At 42.6% G+C, this 20928-nt stretch overlaps 1 protein-coding gene across 5 annotated transcripts in view; it reads right to left on the reverse strand.

The window, feature by feature from the left end:
- Window positions 1-20928, reverse strand: part of Tbc1d1 (TBC1 domain family member 1) — a 200006-nt gene that overhangs the window by 173178 nt on the left and 5900 nt on the right. For all 5 annotated transcript variants that reach the window (XM_006251004.5, XM_341215.10, XM_006251005.5 and 2 more), the window contains one exon: window positions 12213-12721. In XM_006251004.5, coding sequence (XP_006251066.1) covers window positions 12213-12629 — 417 coding nt within the window. In that variant the 5' untranslated portion in view covers window positions 12630-12721. The remainder of the gene's footprint in view (window positions 1-12212; window positions 12722-20928) is intronic.

Below are 20928 nucleotides of genomic sequence, written 5' to 3' on the forward strand. Positions count from 1 at the left end.
TTCATCCCAAGTTACTTAGATGTTTTCTCATAAGGTGGTTATATCACCTTATTAACACTTATCTCTTGGAGGTGAGATGGTAGTGCATTTTCTGTTTTCCTTGCTATAGTTATACCTTTTTCTTCATACTGACTACAGTGATTGTGTATCTTCTTTGTAGTGATTAGAGGTACGAAGTTTTTCCCCCTTTGCTTCCTTCTAGGCTAGGTTCATATAAGAAAGCAGCTATGCATGTACTGATAGATGCTGGTGGAGCAGGCTATGGGATTAGCAAGAAAACAAAAACCCCTGAGTTTAAATGAAGACAAAATCAAGCCAGGTGTGATGGTATACACCTTTAAGCCCGGTGTTCAAGAGGCAGAGGCAAGTAGATCTCTGTGAGTTCAGGGCCACCCAAGGCTCAAGTGAGGTTGACTTTTAAAAAAAATAATAATAACAAAAGGATTGTCTTACTTTTCTATCATTGTGAAAGAGGTGCCATGACCTGGGCAATTTATAGAAGAAAGCATTTAATTGGGTGCTTGCTTCCAGCTTCCGATGGTGAGCATACATGACTGTCATGGTGAGGCATGACAGTAGGCAGGCAGACATCATGGCTCTGGAGTGGTAGCTGGGAGCTTTCACAACATTGGAGGCAGAGAGGAGAGACTAGAACAGCCTGAACTTCTGAAACCGCAAAGTCCACCCACAGTAACAAACCAATTCTGACAAGCAGTAGAGAAGCTAAGTAGACAGACTGTGCTTATGGTTAAAAAAGAATAATAATGGGGTTGGGGATTTAGCTCAGTGGTAGAGTGTTTGCCTAGCAAGGCCCTGGGTTCAGTCCCCAGCTCCGAAAAAAGAAAAGAAAAAAAAGAATAATAATAACTTGTGTCTTAATGTACCACCAACTCAAGGGATGATATTTGCAACTGAATGTCCAAAATGAAATCAGTGTGGATTTTCTCACTTGGTCAAGGCTTATTCCCCTCTCTAGGAATAGGTTTTAAAACAAAACAACAACCCCTCATGTCCACATCTACACTTACATAGTCATTTAGCACTGACAGAAGAGGGAATGCTTGTACTGTTAAACTACCTCATCTGTTTGTCTAAACGTGCATTGTAACAAATGACCCTGAAGACTCTACATTTACATTAGTTCTTCTGAGAAGCTCCCACTCAGGAAGTGTCAATTCAAGTTAACTGTTCCTTCCCCAGTAATAATCACATGGAAACTCCCTACTGAATTAAAAAATTAACTTTAAAAGTTCTTTGGGCCATTTTTTTTTCTTTCAGCCTTTTTACTTCTCATGTTTCTAGTTTTAAAAGGCCCTTTAAAAAGTATTAAGTACGTGATCATAAAAAAAAATCACAAGGGAAATATTATTTAGCGATTCTTGGCAATTTACACTGAACTATGCTAGCATTTTATACGATGTTTTATATGCCAGAAACGTTATATCAATTTAAAAAGTCTTTGTTGTCTACAGCAAGAACAAATGCATCACAGGTGACAAATAGATGAAGTGTATGTTTATACCTTCAGTTTAGAGACTGACGAAAGGGGTAAGGTGTGAAGAAAAAGCCAGAAATTCACCATGATGATATTGGTTTTGTCACTGTGCAACCTAATAAAAGAAAAGAAAATCTGAAATCTTATTTCATCTAATTTTATCTTTTTTATATAGTTTAATGTATTTTAATAGCAAACTTACAGGAACAGCACAGAAGACAGACAACATTAAAAACATGCACTTGCATACGGGACAACTCCGTTAGAAAAGTATAGTGAATGGATGGAATTTACTTATTTAAAAAAAAATCCAAATGCTGGCATTGTCCAGAAAATTTTAGCAGATTTATTTATAATTGTCATAAAGTTGAACTGTTGAAATGTGTTCACTGAAACATTTTGCTTGCATTAATGCTTTACCTCTTACATTTATATTAAAAATTCACACACAAATGAATGTGGAGAAACTGCCAATACCTGATTCTGTCACCTATGTTTCCACTCGCAATCACAGACTTAGGTACCTTTGACCCCATGGAAAAATATCTAATACTCAGAACTACCGATAACAGGAAGAAGAGGAAAAACAATTTTTGAGAATGAAATGTTTCCCCTCATAGTGGACTCTTAAACACATTCTCTGCGTAGTACTAGCTGGATATCTTTTGGCATAACTGTTACATGTTTGTCATGGATAGCACACAGGTTTATATCTTCAAAAAGGCCAACTAGACAGGCCTCACTTGCCTCCTGCAAAGCACCAATAGCTGCCCTCTGGGGCACAGATCTATTCTGAAGTCCTGAGCCATTTCTCGAACCAGATGCTAAAGGGGAGCTTGCGAATCAGAAGTTCAGTGGACTTCTGATAGTGTCTGATTTCACAGAGTAACACAGTGCCCTGTAACGATGATGTTTCTTCACCCCTCCAGTAGAGGGCGCACTCTTGTGAGAGGCTTTTGTAGGCAGTTGTTTCCTGACCGCTTTACCACAAGTGGATTTGCGGGCAGTGTGCTTTGTAGGAGCCATGGTGTGGGCACCTCCTTACTTACCCCCTTCTCCTTCGGCCGGAGCTCAGCAAGTGAAAGGTGGTGCTGGTGTTAGAGAGCGGCAGCACCTCATTTTATCTTTTTTATAAAGTACAAGTGCTAGCTGCCACTTTTTGACATAAAACAATGCTTTTTTTTTCCCTTTCCTTATTCCTCATTGTGAAAGTCACTGACTCTCCCCTTATTTGTCATAGACAGGCCTGAGGCAATCCACAGCTTGGAGGAAGGAGAGAAGCAAGAACAGATTCTGGAAATCCAACTTGTGTAAAGGATGACTTGTGGAATGGAAATCGTTTGGACGCGATATTTATTCTCTTGCATGTACAACTGGTCTCCAGTTGTTTCCTTTTAAGCTTTGAATCCCATTAAGGCATGCAACTTTAATTAAAATGTAATCTCTGGTTTGAAAGTTAACATCAGAGAGGTAGCGCAGAGCAGCAAGCAGCTCTGAGCCATGCCTGCTGTTAAAGCAGATTATCTTCTGCCTTGCTTCCACGGGGCGGAACATGTATCTGTGAATCTATATTAGTTTGTTACATCTGCTGTAGTGCAGATCCGAAAGAAACAACCACCAAGAGAGGGAAGTGGGGAAACATAGGTGATCTGTTAAGAGGAGTGGAGAAATTATTGTAAAATCCAGACTGCAGCAGAAAGATCTGATTTCATAAATAAGAGCATATACCTATAATGATTTACACCAAGATTTTAATGTTGGTTTCTCTAGGAGATGAGAGTAAGGGAAGCTCCTTTGTTTATTTGTTTTAGCCCTGGCTGGCCTAGAACACACTTATGCAGACCAGACTGGCCTCAAATTGAACAGATCCACCTCCCTCTGCTTCCCCAGTACTGGGATTGTAGGCTGTGTGCCACCATGTCTGGCTTACAGAGAAACTTCTACTTCTAATTTTACAACAATTAAAATTTTTTATGTGTATTTGAGTTTTGCCTACATGTATATCCTATACCACGTGTGTGCTTGGTGCACAGTGAGGCCTGAAGAGGGTGTTAGAGTCCTTGAAACTGCAGTTCCAGGTGGTAGTGAGCTGCTATGTGGGTGCTTGGAATCAAACCAGATTGACAAAAAAATCAGCAAGCACTCTTAACTTCTGAGCCATTTCTCCAGTCCCCACTTCTAACATTTTAGACTAAATTTTTTGACACTGAAAATAAATATATCTATAGTCACAGAAAAAGACTTTTGTATTAGAGTGAGCAAAGGCACTGGCGCCCATTTTGCAGCTGAAAAGCTTGACCAACAAGTTCCTTGTCAGAGACCGCTCGATGTCGATGAAGTCCCTTTCTCAACTCTCACCAAAAAATGCCAAGACAAGTTTGTGTACATTAAAACCTGAAGAAGAAGAGAACTGTGCAGATTTCAGGGGACTAACACAGTGAGCATTGATCCAAGGAGGCTCTAAGCCAGTGCTTCTCAACCTTCCTGATGCTGCGGCCCTTTAATACAGTTCCTCATGTTGTGGTGACCCCCAACTGTAAAGTTATTTTTATTAATACTTTGTAACTGTAATTTTGCTACTGTTATGAATCATAATGTAAGGTCTGTGCTCTCCCATGGTCTTTTGGGGGTCATGACCCACACACAGGTTGAGAACTACTGTTCCAAGGGAAAAGAAGCTCAGGCAGGGTGGTCAGAAAAGGGGCCATCTCGGAACACAATTCTGATGACAGGACAATCTGTGTAATGATATAGGAAGGGAACTCATGCAGCTGCTCAGGGGGTGTGGCAGCTCATGTCCTGGGTAAGCTTGACTGGGCCATGGGATGCCCATGGATCAGGTTAAACATTGATTCTGGGTGTTTCTGAAACAGTAACATTTGAATGGGCTGACTACAGCAGACATCCTTACACACCCCATCACACCCCATCACACCCCATCACATCCCACCACACACACGCGTGCACACACACACACACACACACACACACAGAGAGAGAGAGAGAGAGAGAGAGAGAGAGAGAGAGAAGGCAAAGGCAGCCCAGACTGAATCCTTCTGCCTGACAGTGATGATGAGTTAGGAACACTGATTTTCTTCCATCCATACTCAGCTCATCAAAGACGCCCTCCTTTGCATCCGACCCTGCTGGATACCAAGATCTAGTGGTGAAAACAATCAAGGACCTTCTTTCCTTAGAGCTTAGGCAGGTGAGTGGATGGATAAGCAAGAAGCAAGAATAAAGTCAGAAGACGCCCGGTAATGGGAATTGCCTCGGATGTATTCCTAGTGATTCCAGGTCATTTGTTTCAAACAAAACAAAACAAAACAAAACAAAGCAAAACAAAACAAAACAAAACAAAACAAAACACAGTGCTAGACTCAAGAACAGGCCATGGCTTTGAAACATGACCTTTACAGAGGTCACTGAATACCCTGTCTTTAACAAATAAAAGCATCAAAGAAGGGGAACTTGTGGCCTCCCTGTGATGAATGAGGAGGTTGTTTCCAGGTCACCTGATATAGTATAGTTCTATACTAACCCGTGGAAACAGAACGTAATCTATACATGCATTTTAAAAGTATCTGGTAAACACATCTGAAAATGATAAAACAAATGAAGGAAACTTCATTTCTGCCCATGTAACGTAACCCCGAATATACAAAACATATTTTCAACACATAACCATCACAGAATCTTATTGAGATATCGTGCATTCTGTTTCTCAAACCATGCCTCAGTATCCATGGTACTTCCACTGACGGGCATCTCCTTCCAGAACAGGCAGTAGCCACATGTCACGGGCTCGGTAGCCATGTGGCTACTATATTAGAGAGGAAAGGTCTAAACTATAAATATGTCCTTTTACAATACAAGTTAACTTTAGGCTCAACATCCTTGTAAAATCTATTCTTAGGACTAGATTTGTTTTTCATAAACAATTATCAAACTCAAAGCATTTGGCTAAAACTGGAAGGCAATGTCAAGTGGCTCATGTTGAAAAAGAACAAAAGACTTAAAAAGAATCAAGTTCCAAGCATGTCTCCTGAAGCCCCTGCTTCAAAATGCCCTCAGACTCATTTTTCAAAGTCAAAAATAAATTATGTAATCAATCCAGTGTCATTAACAGAAACCTCCCAACAAATACTTCAGAGTTCATTAAGTCCTGGACATTCTTTTTATAGATGAGAAGAATCCTTGCCAACCCTTGCACCCGGCAGCCGACTTCTGTCTGGCCTGACAGTCAGTCAACTCATTTTTAGCTGACATAGATACTACACTGTCTCCTGCAACTGCACAGTAAGTCATAGATGATCAGACAAAAGTGTGCACCACCGCAGCTGGCTGAAATTTTAGCACAAGTTGACCTTGGGTAAAATGGAAACAAAGCTAACACCAGAAGGAAACAACTTTAAGTGTTTTTAGTTAAGTAATGTAGCAGCCAAAGCCACCCTGGCTTTAATATAAGTGAGTTGATGTTAAGGTTCCTTGTTGCCTTAATAGTTACAATCTCCAAGGAGACACATCTCAGCAGATATCCATGAAGATATCTACCAGAAAGATCCTCCCCGGATGTGGGCAGTATGTTTATAGGGTTGATGGGCTAGAATTCTGGACAGAATATAAAGGAGGAAACAGGAGAAAACACTATCATTCCTCTCTCTCTAACTGTGGACCCAATGAGACCAGTTCCACACATTCCTACCCCCATGCTGTCACTGTCACAATAGACTCTCTCCCTGCTTAAACTGTGGACTGAAGTCAATCCTTCACTCTTGAATTCATTTGTCACACAATGATTAAAGTGGTAAGACTGGAAGACTAAAATATCAGTCAAACTAGTTGTCAAAACCAATTTCAGACAACCCTCCTATTTAATTCAAGGTAACCCAGAGCAGGGCTGGGGGGTGGCGGTTTTGGCAGTGCTCTTAGTCCCATGGGGCTCCTGAGAAGGATGCTGGACTTACAAAGTCTCAAGCAAATATACACTGTCTTTTGTTTTTGCTTGTACCAGAAATGTAAAAAAGTAACATGTATTGCTTTTTAAGTCTAAGAATAATTATAGAGACTTAAAATTGCTGTAAGGGTGCCTATGCAGCTTCCTTTGAGTTGTATCACCTCCGAGCAGTGTAGTTTACGGGTCAGCAAGATGTCTCGGTGGGTAAAGATGCTTGCAGTGCAAGCCTAGAAACTTGAGTTCAATCCCTCAAACCCATATAAAGGTAGAGAGAACTAACTCCATAAGGCTGTTCTACACAGTCCTGTACACACTGTATCATGTACACACAAGGTAACAAATAAGACATTTTAAAAGAACTATAGTTTAGTTGCCATAGAAAAGGAAAAACTTTTCTCTCATAGGCTGTAATAAGTGTACAAATACATCTTCCCCATTTATCTTCTCCAAACAGACTTCTGAACATGCATCTCCTACAAGGTACCCGGCTTCATTCTGCTGGCCCTCTCCCCACCCCAACCCTTGTACCCCTTTCCCCACATCAGCCCCTCAAACTTAGCATCTCTTTTCGAAAGTGAATACTTCCTCTTTGGGAGACAGAGGTATGAGGCTGCAATGACAAAAATCTCCTGGCAATAATGGAAAAGGGTAGCTTAGGAACATCCCCACACCAGTGACACCTGTCTAATCATAGTTATTAACCCACACTGTGCACAGACTAAACCACAAATCCAGAAGACCAGAAGCAGAGCCAGAAATGGTATTTGAAGATCTGTGCTCCAATTTGATAAGGAACAATTAGAAGTACTTGGCACCATCGTGGTGCTAAAAGGCCACACGGTGGTTAAGAGAACTTGCTGCTCTTCCTGAGGACCTGAGTTCAGTTCCTAGCCACCATGAGGGGTGGCTCACAACCACCTGCAAGTCCAGCTCTGAGAGACCTGATGCCCCCTTCTGGCCTCTGGGGATATGGACACACATGTGGCATTCACTCATTCATATAGGCACACAGATACATATGAATAAAAACAACAAAAATATACCTAGAGGCTGGGAGAATGCTCAGAGATGATGAGTACCTCCTGTTCTTCAGAGGACGGGAGATTGGTTCCCGGCACCCACGTCTGGTGGCTCGCACCTGTCTGTAACTCCAGCTCCAGGAGATCAGATATCCTCTTCTGACTTCCATGGATGCTTGCACACACATGCACATACTTTAAGTAACACACTGTTACTTAAAGAGACAATAGTTTCTAAGGAATCAGTGCACCATGGTGCAGAATCATGAATGCATAAACTGTTATTAAAACACGGGATAAACCAATGGATTTTAATACAAAACGTGTGTAGAGAGCCTTATGTGGACTCAGATTTTGTACTGCAGCCAAAATTTAAGACAGCGTCATTTGCTGAGTTGTAGTAGCATTAAAGAAAAGTCACCACAGCTTCTGTTTGTTCACTACCTATCTTCCTGAAGCCACTTCTTCTTCAGATACTTGATGGAAATGACGTAGTACAAAAGAACAAATGGAGAACAGCTATAAGGGACTTACCATCTTCTCTTAAACAGACATTCCAGAGATCAGAAACAATAAAATCTAGTCACTGTTACTGCTGAACACTTCTTTGGAAAATAGTTATACTCCCTAAAATGTTGTTTATATTAATAGATAAGGCACTCGTTGCTTTTCTGTTTAAATAAATTTAAAGTCAGTATCTTTGCAATATCTCAGCTCCAATTTCTAATAGAGCAAGTATTAATAGACATGAGCCACATAAACTAATACTCTTTAGGCTACTTGATAACTTTTACTTTGTTTTGTTGAGATAGGATCTCTCAGCCAGGCAGTGGTGGCAATGTGATCCCAGCATCCAAGAAGCAGAGCCATGCTGATCTCTGAGGCCAGCCTGGTCTACAAAGTGAGTTTCAGGACAGCCAGGGCTACACAGAGAAACCCAGTCTCAAAAACCAGAGGGGTTGGGGGAGTCTTTACCAATGTAGACCAAGTGGCCTCAAACTCACAGAGATCCACTTGGCTTCTGCCTCTAGGGCTCTGGATTAAAGGTGTGTGCCACCACACCTGACTCAGTTAATGACTACTTAAAAGGGAACATTGGCCCTCAAGCAAAAACATTTCAGATGCTACTTGGTCATGGATACTTTCCTCTGTGAAGCCATTTCAGAATGTTCTATGGAACACACAAGGAAAAGGCCATATCATGGTCTACCTGTACAATTGTCCTCTGCTTATTCCCCTTAGATAGTCTGCAGCAAATTAACTCAATGCTGATCAAAGGGTTTCCTCTCAAGAAGGAGTTCTATGTCTACACATGGCGGCAAAGGTCCATTGGCTGTGGCAGGCATGACCAAGGCTGACCTCATCCACTTGGAAGACGCCTTAACCCGGAGAACTCTTGCACTGAGCAAATGTTCAGAACAGTCAAGAGGGATGCCAGTGCAGGTTAGCATGCTTCTCCCACAAATTCTCCTGCTAGGAGACATGTCTCGAGAACACAATAGATGTCAGTTACAATCAGGGTCACTGTCATTTATTATTATTCTATTTCTGACAAGAACAAAATGCCTGACTTAAGTGGCTACGCCGTGAGCAACTCTCTCAAATAAAATGGGTGGGATAGCAACAATTTGTACTCTAATGACAACTCATGTTGATAGGAGCTGTACAAAGCCAAAAAGAGTTTAAGAATTAATTTTTACTACCAAGATGGCTTTTAGGATATAGAGAGAGACTCGTTCTTTACTCGGAACAAGGTTGAAAGCCCTAGTTACAGAATTTTGTTATAAATCTCTCTCTCTTCAGTCAGATATCCAAGTGACTAGCCAGGCTTTTCACAGATGTCTGGGATGTTTTGTGGAAGTTGAGCTTATAATAGGTTGGTCAAGGATGACAGGCCTTGACCTGAGAGCTGAAGACTCACATTTCCACATACAACACCCCCTTTTCTCCAAACACTTGGAGTGCGATTGCTACTTAATCTGCCTGTATAAAACCTTCCGTACAGAGGCCTGGGACATGGCTCAGTGGGTAAAGGGGCTTGCGGCCAAGCCTGATAATCTTGGTTCGATCCCCAGGACCTATAAGGTAGAAAGATAGGCGACAACTCTAAGTTTTCCTCTGGCCTCCACCCATACTCCATGGTATATACACCTCCCCAGTTAAGTGCCCACAAAGTAAATAGATAAAATGTAATGTTAAAGCCCTGGTCAATACTTTTTACGGCCATAAATGCTCATTACTAGGGTTGTTTTCTCTCGTTTTGGTAGTGCTTGAGATAGAAGCCAGGGATTGAGGTCTACTCGGCAATGGCTCATAACCTCAAGCCTGCATACTCAGTCTCGGATCCCATTCTACCTCATTTAGCCCTCCCAGCAACCGCATGGGATAATTACTAGAACCATTCCCATTTTACAGATGAGCAAACACACTCAGTTGCCCGAGGTCACTAGTTTCTGGGTAACCGAGACAGGATTTGAATCCAGCAGTTACTTTCTCTGAACTTTCAAGTGTGGATCTGTGGAACATATCTGAGACGAGGCACGGGCAACATTACATGATTCATAGCATTGAGGGAGTGGGCAGGGTGGTGGTTTTTAGCTCCACTTCAGCTTCACTTAAAAGACAAAAAAACAAAACAAAAACGAACAAAAGAGCCCCCTTCCCTAATCTCAGGGCATGTATTAGACTTCATCCTGCCTGTTGGTCATGCTGTTGACATGCACCACTGACCCCGAATCCCTCTGGGAGCATCTGTTTCCCTCCTTGCTTCTGCGAATGACCTCTGAGGCACTAGCCAGAGCAGCAACCACGGAGTCAGTGAGTCGAAGGAACAAACAAAATGAAACTCTACAAATCCACTGCTGTCCCTTGACATCTTCAGGGGACTTGTTCCAGGATCCCCACAGACACCAGAACTTGCAGATGCTCTAATCTCTCATACAAAATACAAGAGTTTGCAAATAGTCCCCACATAAACTCCTATATCCTTCAAATAACCTCTAGATTGTTGAAAATGCTGGGCATACAGCCAGAGCTCTGTGAATTGTTAATATAGAGCAGAAGGGAAAGAGTGGGGCTGGAGAGGTGGCTCAGTGGTTAAGAGCATTGACTGCTCTTCCAGAGGTCCTGAGTTCAAATCCCAGCAACCATGTGATGTCTCACAACCATCTATAATGGGATCTGATGCCCTCTTCTGGTGTGTCTGAGAACAGCAATGGTGTACTCACATATAATTAATAAATAAATATATCTTTAAAAAATTAATAAGGGCAAGAGTGTACATGTTCAGCATGGATGCAATTTTTGGCAAATATTTTCTATCTGCTGAATCCACCGACTTGGAGCCTACGACTGTGGAGGGTCAAGATATACTTGGCATGGAGAAGATTCATTTCCAAATGATATTTTTACACCCTGGAGAGTTTGCAAAAGAACCTAGAAGGAAATAATAGAACATGCTGGCATTTCTATTCACATTTTTAAGCCTGAAATTAGGAAAACACAGCTGGTCATAGTAGGGCACTCCTGTGACCCCAGCATGTGGGAGGTGGAAGCAGGAGAATTAGCAGTTCAAGACCAACCTCTGCCACATTAGGTTTGAGCCCAGCTTGAGCTCCATGAAACCTGCCTTTAAAGAAAGAAAACAAAAGGACAGAAAGGAAAGCATGAAGACCTCAGACTGTACTGACATTTCCTTAACTTCACTTGGTACAAGTGGCTCCAGTTACATCAGGATGCTTATGCCCAGCACCTGAAACAGCAGACATATTTGTCGTGTCAGTCGTGGGGTTAGCTGTGACACCCATGACTGTCTCTTGGGTATTATTTCCCTCCATGGGTCCAGTTGAGAAAGTGCCTACCTAGATTCTATTTTCATTTTTACATGCACTGATATTCATGAAATGACTGGGCACCTTGAAGTGAGGCCTGCAAAGAACTACGAATAATTCTGGTCGCCATGCAAGTGGAAACAGGCAGGAAATGGCAGAGTGGTAACCTCACCTCATACATTCCTCTCAGACACATCATAATACTGGGATGATGAGACCTGACCAGAAGCTGGTGACAGGAAAAAGGCACAAAAAGAGTCCTGATTGTATCAAAACTTAAGATTCATAGCTCCTGTTCTTAGCAATGACCTCTGTATGAGTAAATGTTATTGGTGCCTTGGGAAACTGACTAAAAACATATTTATGTGGTTTTAAATAACTATAATTTTTCTTAGTGGTTTATTAATAACTTAATTTTTTTCTTAAAGAATGTGGGGATCACTGACCTAGAACTTTGCTACTCAAAATGCAATTCACAATGGAACAGCCTGTCCTTCACCTGGTCACTTATGAGAAACGCAGTCTTGAGAACCACCAGACACTGAGCCATTTTTTTTTTTTAACTTTAACCTCCATCACCCATGGTTCACACTTGCATTGCAACTGGAGAGCCACTGAAGTTTTGAAACAAAAGCCTTGAGTAACATGAGCCCTGACAATGCAGCTCTTATCTATAATTCTAGTCAGGTTTTTCTGTTGAATGTTTGAACCCCAAAGCTTATCATTTTAAATATATATTATAAACATCCTTCAACAAACACTATAAACGATCCCCATAAGCCCCACATTCTGTTATGCAATCTCTGTATAATGGCAGCGTTTTCTCATTACTCCCCGTATACTTGAAACGAGCGCCCTGACCCTGACTCTGACCACCCATGCCTTATCTTTTGATCCCCGTCTCAACTTACTTTTGTTTGATCATCTGCTTTAAATACATAGCAGAGGCTCTGCTGGTGGGCAGCGTCCTCCTTAATGAGACAAGCGAAGTAGCTCGGGTCCTGACTGTTGTGAATCAGTTTGTGAACACGCTGAGGCTTGCACTCAAAGATGCTGGAACAGATCAGGGGGTCCCACGGTTGACTTTTCCTCAGGTCAGGTTCGCACCGTAGTCCGGAGGGCGAAACCCAAAGGCGGACTTGCTTCATCCCAGGCTCCTTTTTGGAGCACTGGCCACTGAGTCTTCGTACCTCGGCTACCACCCACGGCAGCATGGGCATTGTAGTGAGAGAATGCACGGGTAAGGAGCCCACTAGCTGCAAGCCGAAGTCCACCGAAACCTCGTTAGGGAACGGATGCTTCCTCGCTGTGAATGTGATTGCCTCCATCTTGGGAGAGGTCTGGAAAGCCAAGAAAGCTTGCTACTATTTTCCTACTATAAATGAAGTAATCTATTTCACATGCTTCTGAGGGCAGCATCCTGGGAGAGAGAGAAAAAAAACAAACAAACAAACAAACAGGGCATTAGGATTTAATGAAGCCACAGCGACAGCTACTTGCCGAGTTGTTATTCTGGAATTTAACAGTTTGAAAGTAAAATGTAAGAAGAAATAGATATTTGTTCGAATCAACCCTGCCCAGAGTGAGATTTCCTGAAGTTGTACTGCACCTAAAATTAACCAGTTACACCTGAAAATGGTGTAACTGTTACAGTCACTGTGGGACACAAAGACCCTCCCGGGAGTCTGTTGGAGACTAGGAGCCTCATATTTGTCAGGGGGAGAAAAGTATGGTGCAGGAGGCGGGCTAGAGAGATGCTCAGGTTAGGACCACTTGTTGCTCTTACGGAGGACGTGAGCTTAGTTCCCAGCTCCCACATGTTGGTTCACAGCCATCTGTAACTCCAGTTCCAGGGGATCTGATACCTCCTTCTCACCTTTGCAAGTTCTAAGCATGCACATGACGCACAGACATACATGCAAACAAACACACTCACACATACAATGAATAAATCTAACACACACACACACACACACACACACACACACACACACACACACACATTAAGAGCACAGGAGAAAATGAGATGGCTCTGACAGTTACAGTGTCATGGAATTTTACCAAGACAATAAAACTTAGTAGCGGTAATCCACCCCCAAAGGAATCCTGTGAGGAAAAAAAGTATCAACCATCACTCTTCATAGTTTTCTGAAGTGGACCCATTTTTAACAGTTGACCTAATCACTTAGGTTAGGATACCTTCAAATTTAGGTTTTCAACAAAAACCCAGGACCTCGTTCATTCTAGGCTACTGTCCTACCACTAAGCCCCAGGTCACAAGCAAATCTTTTTTTTTTTTTTGGTTCTTTTTTTCGGAGCTGGGGACCGAACCCAGGGCCTTGCGCTTCCTAGTTAAGCGCTCTACCACTGAGCTAAATCCCCAGCCCCAAATCTTTTTTAACTTTACTTGATTTTTTTTTTTGAAGCAAAGATAGACAGGTTTTTTTGTTTGTTTGTTGGGGGTTTTATTTGGCTTACTTTTTAAAATGTATGTGAATGTTCTTGCCTGAATATATGTATGTGTACCACATTGAATGTCTGGTACCCCAGGAGGCCACAAAGGGGCACAGAGTCCCCTGGGAACTAGAGTTATAGATGGTTATAAGCCTCCATGTGGGTGCTTGGAACCAAACTGGGTCCTCTGTAAGAGCAGCCACCGCTCTTAACTACTGAGCCATCTCTCTAGCACCAAGAGGTGGTGTTTATTAATTATAATTAATTATAATTAAGATGGTGTTATAATATTATTTTAATAATAATGTTAAGCACTAGCATCAGGAGAAAGAAAGGAGATGGAAAGAAACTGAGACATACTCAAGGACATGGGCATGGGCATGAGAAAGCTGAGTCTCCAATACTCAACATGTAAAGGGCCCCTCTGGAATCTGTGTAAAGCAGAGGCTCTCAACCTTTCTGATGCCGTGACCCTTTAATATAGTTCCTCATGTTGTGAGGACCCCAATCATAAAATTATTTTGTAGCTACTTCATAACGGTAATTTTTCTACTGTTATGAATCATGATGTAAATACCTGATGTGCGGGATGTCTGATATATGATCTCCCAAAAGAGTTTCGACCCAGAGGTTGAGAACCACAGATGTAAAGGGGTTGGTTCTGATACTTTGATCAGGAATTTGTTTACTGACGCTGAAGGTCCTTGCCCCCAATTGGTTTTTGATCTATTAATAAAAATGCCAGTGGCTAATAGTTGGGCAGAAAGAAAGAGGCGGGACTTCCAGGTTCCCATGGTCTAGGAAAGAGGAAGAGAATTGAGATACTTGGGGAAGAGAAACAAGGCAGACTTGGAGCTACAGGGGAGATCTTCCAAAATGTAGGCAGAGAGGGAAAGCGATCGAAAGTGTCTTGGGCAGCAAGACCAATGGGCTACACAGAAGGTAACTGGGCAAGTAAGCTGAGGGCAGATTTAGAGATGTTGAGCTAGGAGTGATGGTAAGGGCAACTAGCTGCAGAAGGCTTCGAAGAGCCTGACCATAGAGCTGCCAATAAGCCAGTTTTAAAACAAGCCAGTGTGGCTGTGTCTTTTATCCTCGGATCTGAGATAGAGCTTGGGCGGGTGCATGCTTTCAGTCAGCCGAGAACACAAAGTGGTGCAGATAAAACTACGTGATACACACAGGAGAGGCTCAACTCACAAATTCATACTCTGTTAACATATCCTTGGTACTTATCATGTTCTAAACACTAAGGTAAAGATTAGTTTGATCCATGAACTACAAGCCCACACTTTAACCATTGCCACTTTATCAACAGATGTCAATAGTATCTTTTCTAAACCCAAACTCTCTTGATTCACTTCCTTTCTGTAACATCAGCATCTATCCTTGATTTACCTTAAGCTTTAAAGCTCATCCCAGGGGATGGTGAAAGCCTTTTGTGCAAACTCAATGGCTTATAGCATCTCAAGCTCTATTCACCTCTACCCTGACCCAGCCTTGAATCCATGCCTCCCTGTGGAGTACTGATCTGACACAGGAGAATCTCCAGGAAGGGACTGCACCTGTCTTCTTCGCTCTGACTCCCCACTACCTGACACACAGTAGGGCCTCCTCAAGGATATCTAAAACTACCTGACTCTAAGTCTGACACAGAGTGGGGCCTCATCTTAAATAAAGTACGAGAGAATCATCTCTTGTCCTCAAAGGTTGATGACACCGAAGGATGAGAAGAATGGGCATTTTTCCTTGACTTCGAACCACCTTCAGCCTCAAGTCTTCCTTTTCATTTTCTCACACAAATCTCTCCCAGATATTTTCTTCTTGCTGCCTTCTCTCCCAGTTGCCCACCCATTTCTGCTTGCGTCCTCACCTGCACTGGAACACCACTCATACTGCATGCATTAAAGCAGGTCTTCCGGGTTGTGAAATCCAAAGACAGCAAAGTGGTCCTACCGCCCTGCTCCCTCGGATGGCTTTCCCAGGCAGGCCACACCTGCCTTCTTCTTTCTGTTTTCCTATTATCATAACCTTGTGTACATATGTGTGTGCACGTGTGCAGTGAACATAGGTGGAAGTGTACACGGAGGAGGGATGTTGCTGTTGACAATCATTCCCCAGCACGGTTCCAGCTTATTCATTTAGGCAGGGTTTCTCAATCAAGCCCAGAGCTTCCCAATACAGCGAGTTTCCATAACCAGCTTGGTCTGAGGATCCCCTGTCTCTACCTTCCCAGTCTGTAATTACAGGTAATTACATGTCCAGCCAGCATGTTTGAGGGTTTTGGTGATCATAACTCTGGTCCTCACACTTGCATGACAAGCGCTTACCCAACCATTTCCCCAGCCTTTGTATAGTTCCCTTTTGAGACTTTTCCGGCTCTTGCCTTACCTGTTGGGTGCTTGTTTTCCTGTTACCTGAAGGTCCACAACCTCTGACCCCATTCTCTCCCCTTATTACACCTGCTTTTTCCTTAGCCAACATTATCTTTTAGTGCCAACAAGCACATTCAAATACCCAACGTTACTGGCAATTTTACACACACCTAGTGTTGTCTTGAGGCAACTCTTATGAACCAGGAGATCAACGTTCTTGAAGAGCTTGTCACAAAGTGACATGGAAGAGTTAGCATCTGGTCCCAGAGGCTGCCATCTTGACTACTAACCCCACATACAAAATGAGCTGACCACAGACACTCTAATAAGTTCCAGATATTTTTCTCACAGATTCTTTTCTGAGTTCAAGTTCATACTTCTATCTCATCTTCTTTGCTGATAAGCACCTCAGCCTGACTATCGTTGTTTTACAACTCAGCCTCATCTCCCCACCCCCCTTCCTAGAACGTCTCCTCCAGCACCACTGTCCGTTTACTCTGCTCACTGCTTTCCCCTCCTAGAGCAAACACCTAAGACAACCAACTTAGAGTGAGAAAAACTTTGCTTTGGCTTAAGACTGAAGACCTTCAGACTGCGATGGCTTGGCTGCATTGTTACTCTTAAATGAGAGACATCTTGGCAGGAAGGTGTGGCAGCTATACCACTTAATTCACAGGAACAGAAGAGAGGACAAGGAAGGGCCTGGGGTCCCACCATCTTCTTCAAGGGCACAGTCTTAAATAACTTAGAGACCCCATCCCCACCCCACAAGGCTCACCTATTAACAGTCCCCTCACCTCCCAGGAGTGGCTTCTCAAAGGCCAAGCTTTTGCCATGTGGACCTTCTGGCAGCATTACGGGTGGATATGACAGCACTGACCACAGGCTCTGAGATTCCTCTGCCATTCCATCAGTCCTGACTCTACCATATAAATATATCTGACCTTTCTCTCCCCTAGGGAATGCTTCTGCTGTTCTACCAGTCACCACATGCCATGAGCTCTACAACATGAGCATTCTCTTGGACTCCCAAGCCTATTCTCTCTAATATCCAGTTCTGTACACTTCTTGGCTCTTAAGATAGAGATACAGTCACAGTCCCCGACTAAGATGTAGTTTCTCATGGCCTGGTGCCACAGTACATGCTGTTCCATTCCCCTCTTTAGAACATCAAACTTATCACTGACTGTAAGGGGCCACACACATATATGTGTGGGTATGTGCACATGAAAGCACTTGTAGCTGACAAGCTGGCCTTCACAGATAAACTGCTAAGGGAAGAAATAAGATTCCTGCCTGGAAGGTTAAGGACTAACAGCAATGACCAGAGTCAGCATTGATGCTAATTTCCCAACTTCCACAGGCCAGATGACACCTGTCACAATGAATTCTAGTAAAAGAAGCTGGCTTAGGGAACTGCATTATGGGGAGAAGTCCATCCATCCATCTTGCACCAGAGGAAGTCACTGTTTTTATCAACCATAGATGTTTACAGTAGAAACATGATGAGGAATTAGTTCAGAACAAAGGCCTTCGGTGTCTGCTCAGGAGATGTGTAGAAACAGAGACCCAAAGAGGAGAATCATCTCTCAATCAGCCCCACTTTCATCCTTTGATTCCAGTCTAAATATTTACAGCACTGCTAAAGCAACCACAGCCACTTTCTTCCTAGTAAGTCAGAGCCACCAGCAGTACGTTCTTTCTATTACTAAACTCTGAGCCCCAGCATTGTGTTGATTTTAAGAGTCTGAATAGGCTCCTTTAACAGGATTGCAAGCTTTATAAACTGCTAAGGTTTGGGGTTAGAAAAAAATCAATATTCAAATTTTAAACCTTTTCTAAGATAGAAAGGAAGTCTGTTCTTTACTCTGTTTTCCCATATTTCATATATATGTATGTACATATTTTATACATGTATGTATTCTAAAAGTAACATTTTGTAGTTTGAACATAGCTTAGAACTAATTTTCAAGTTTTTTTATTATTTCTAACTATGTGTATGTGTATGATATGTGCACATGAATGCAGGGGCCCTTGGAGGTCAAAGGTATTAGGTTTCTCTGGAGCTGGACTTACAGGCAGTTGTGAGCCACCCAAAGTGTTAAAAATCAAGCTCTAGTCTTCTTAAAGAGTAGTATACACTCCTAACTGAGGAACCTCTCAAGCCCCGGTGCTATAGGTTGGCTTTTTTTTCCCATTTTAAATATTCAAACCTTCAACAATAAAGCAATATATTATTTCATGCCTGAAAATATTTTATGAAAGTGGGAATCTCTCCCTCTCATCCTCTAGTCTAGTGCACAGCCACTCTTGGTAACAGATAGCCTTAAAGTTCATAGTCCAGTAAATAATATTCTCTCCCCTTTTACAGATAAAAGCCTGGCTTGACGTCCAGTACTGTAACTGAATCTGCTTTAAGTTCTAACTGTTGACAGCTGCTAATCCCAAGATGTGTTTAAAGAAACTCTAGAATCAGCACAAAGGACAGGCCTGAGTCTATCAATTATTTTAGGTAATGTACTTTAAAATCAGGTGGCAACAAGCACGACAAAACCACTTTCTGCTTTCTTGTCATTTCAGTCCCTCTGTGAACAATCCCTCATTGAATTAGTTCTGTCATTTTATTGGCAAAAAAGTATTTGAATACTTCAGGTGCCTCACTTTCCAACCACCTGCACAGGATCCTGGCCTGTCTGTGAAAAGAGGTTAGACCTTAATACTGCTTAGAAAAAGAATCAAACTGAAGCTCAATACCATACATAATTATTTCTGAGTAATTCAGATTATCCTAACATAAGTGTTATGGTTTATATGAACTGGCCCCCGCAGGCTTCTGTTCTAAGTAGTGGGTGCTGCCATTTGGGGAAGTTGTGTGACCTTTGAGATGTGTGGTCCAACTGGAGACAGAAGTGGGCTGGCTGCTGGGGACAGGACACTAAAGCTATATCCACCTCTGGTTTCAGCCCACTCTCTTTTCCCATTCTGTCAAGATGTAAAGAGTCTCACCATGCTTCCCAAAACACAGGCTGGCCCCTTTCCTCCTGCCAATCACAGCAACACAGGTTGGCCAACTCTACCCACCATGATGAACTGGTATTTCTTGAGCTCATGATCCAGAATGAAGTCTTCCCCCTTCAGTTGCTTCTGCTTGGTATTTTGTTAAAGCAACAAGAAAAGTAACTAATGCAAGGAGATTTAGGGGTAACTTAGGCTAGGTAAATAATCATATTATTTTTCAATCAAAAGTGTCATGAAATAAATGAAATATCCTATAATATTAGCAAAATTACCTCATTGTTTTCAGAACTATCTCAAGTCACCTCACTTTCAGGAGCGAACATTTTGCATTTTAAGTTACTGTGTGAACCACCTATACTGAGGTCCCTTCTGTCTTGTAACCATAGCAGTAAACATCTTGACCTGTTCCTAGGCTCTTTTTAGTAAAGTCATGTGTGTACAAGCCTGAACCTCTCAGATAAGCTTTAAATGTGGCTACCCAAACACAAGAGCGTGCTTTTCCTGGAGCCCTTTCAATAATCTTGTTAACAAGATCTGGTACCCCTGAAAGGATGCACTTAGGATCATAAAACTTTAAAGAGAGCAGGTCCTTTCAAGCCATTTAGGAATTCCCCTCATATATGAAATGAAGTGACTAGGTCCTAGAGAAGTGGCTTGTCTAAATTAAGTGACAGATTTGGGACAGTCCAGGCCCCTGACTCCTATCCACAAGCTGGAAAGAACCTCCATTTCCCCCATGAGAACACTTTCAAGAGTGAAGTTAAAAAAGCAGGTCTCTTAACTTCTCCAAATCTGAAGTTTATTCTTATAGGGGAATAAAATAAGATCGTCTCCAAGTTTCTTCTGTTTCTAAAAATCTGGTGACTGCGATTTCCATAATGCAAGATACCAAATGTCCTCCACATTGTGTGAGGAGATAAAGCCGTCTTCGATTTGAGGACAAAAATGTGGGGGAAGTACATGATGGCTAAGAACAAGAGAAATCCGGGTTCAGAAGCTGTGCAGTGGGAACCCTCTTTCTTCCTGGCTCCATAGCAACCCATCCCAGCAAACCACAGAGGGTAGGACAGGATTTTTCAATAGCTGACCTGGGGAGTTCCAGCTGTCACCTGCCCAAGTACTGCAGAAGGGTACCAGGGCTCAATGTAGTTGGGGTGGATGCCCTGGCACTCGAAGTGATGGCATTAAAAAAGGGATGGAACCCTTAAGAGGTAGGGCCTACTGTTGGGTGGTTGAATGGAGGCCCCCCCCTCATGAAGAGATAAATACCCTCTCATGTGGTGAGTTACTCCTGCAAGAATATATTAGTTCTCACAAAAGGGGGTTACTACAAAGGAGTCTGTCTGGCCTCTCCCCTCTTTACTACTCCCCCTCTTTACTCAAGACCTCTACTTCTCACACATCCTCAACTTTGTGATGCTATTCGCCATCATTATGTCACAGCCAGGGTGCCCTTACCATATGTCTGTTTCTTGACATCCTAGTTTGGTTTCTGTTGCTGTGGTAAGACACTGACCAAAAGCAACTTTAAGGGGGGAAGGGTCTATTTGGCTTACACTTCAACATCACAACCCACTACTGAGGGAAGGCAGGACAAGAGCTTAAGATAAGAACCTAGAGGGCAGGGTTGGGGATTTGGCTCAGTGGTAGAGCGCTTGCCTAGCAAGCAAGGCCCTGGGTTCAGTCCCCAGCTCCGAAAAAAGAAAAAAATAAAGAAAGAAAAAGAAGAACCTGGAGGGCTGGAGAGATGGCTCAGCGGTTAAGAGCACCCGACTGCTCT

This window comes from Rattus norvegicus, chromosome 14, assembly GCF_036323735.1.
Source record: "Rattus norvegicus strain BN/NHsdMcwi chromosome 14, GRCr8, whole genome shotgun sequence".
NCBI classification, from domain to species: Eukaryota; Metazoa; Chordata; class Mammalia; order Rodentia; family Muridae; genus Rattus; species Rattus norvegicus.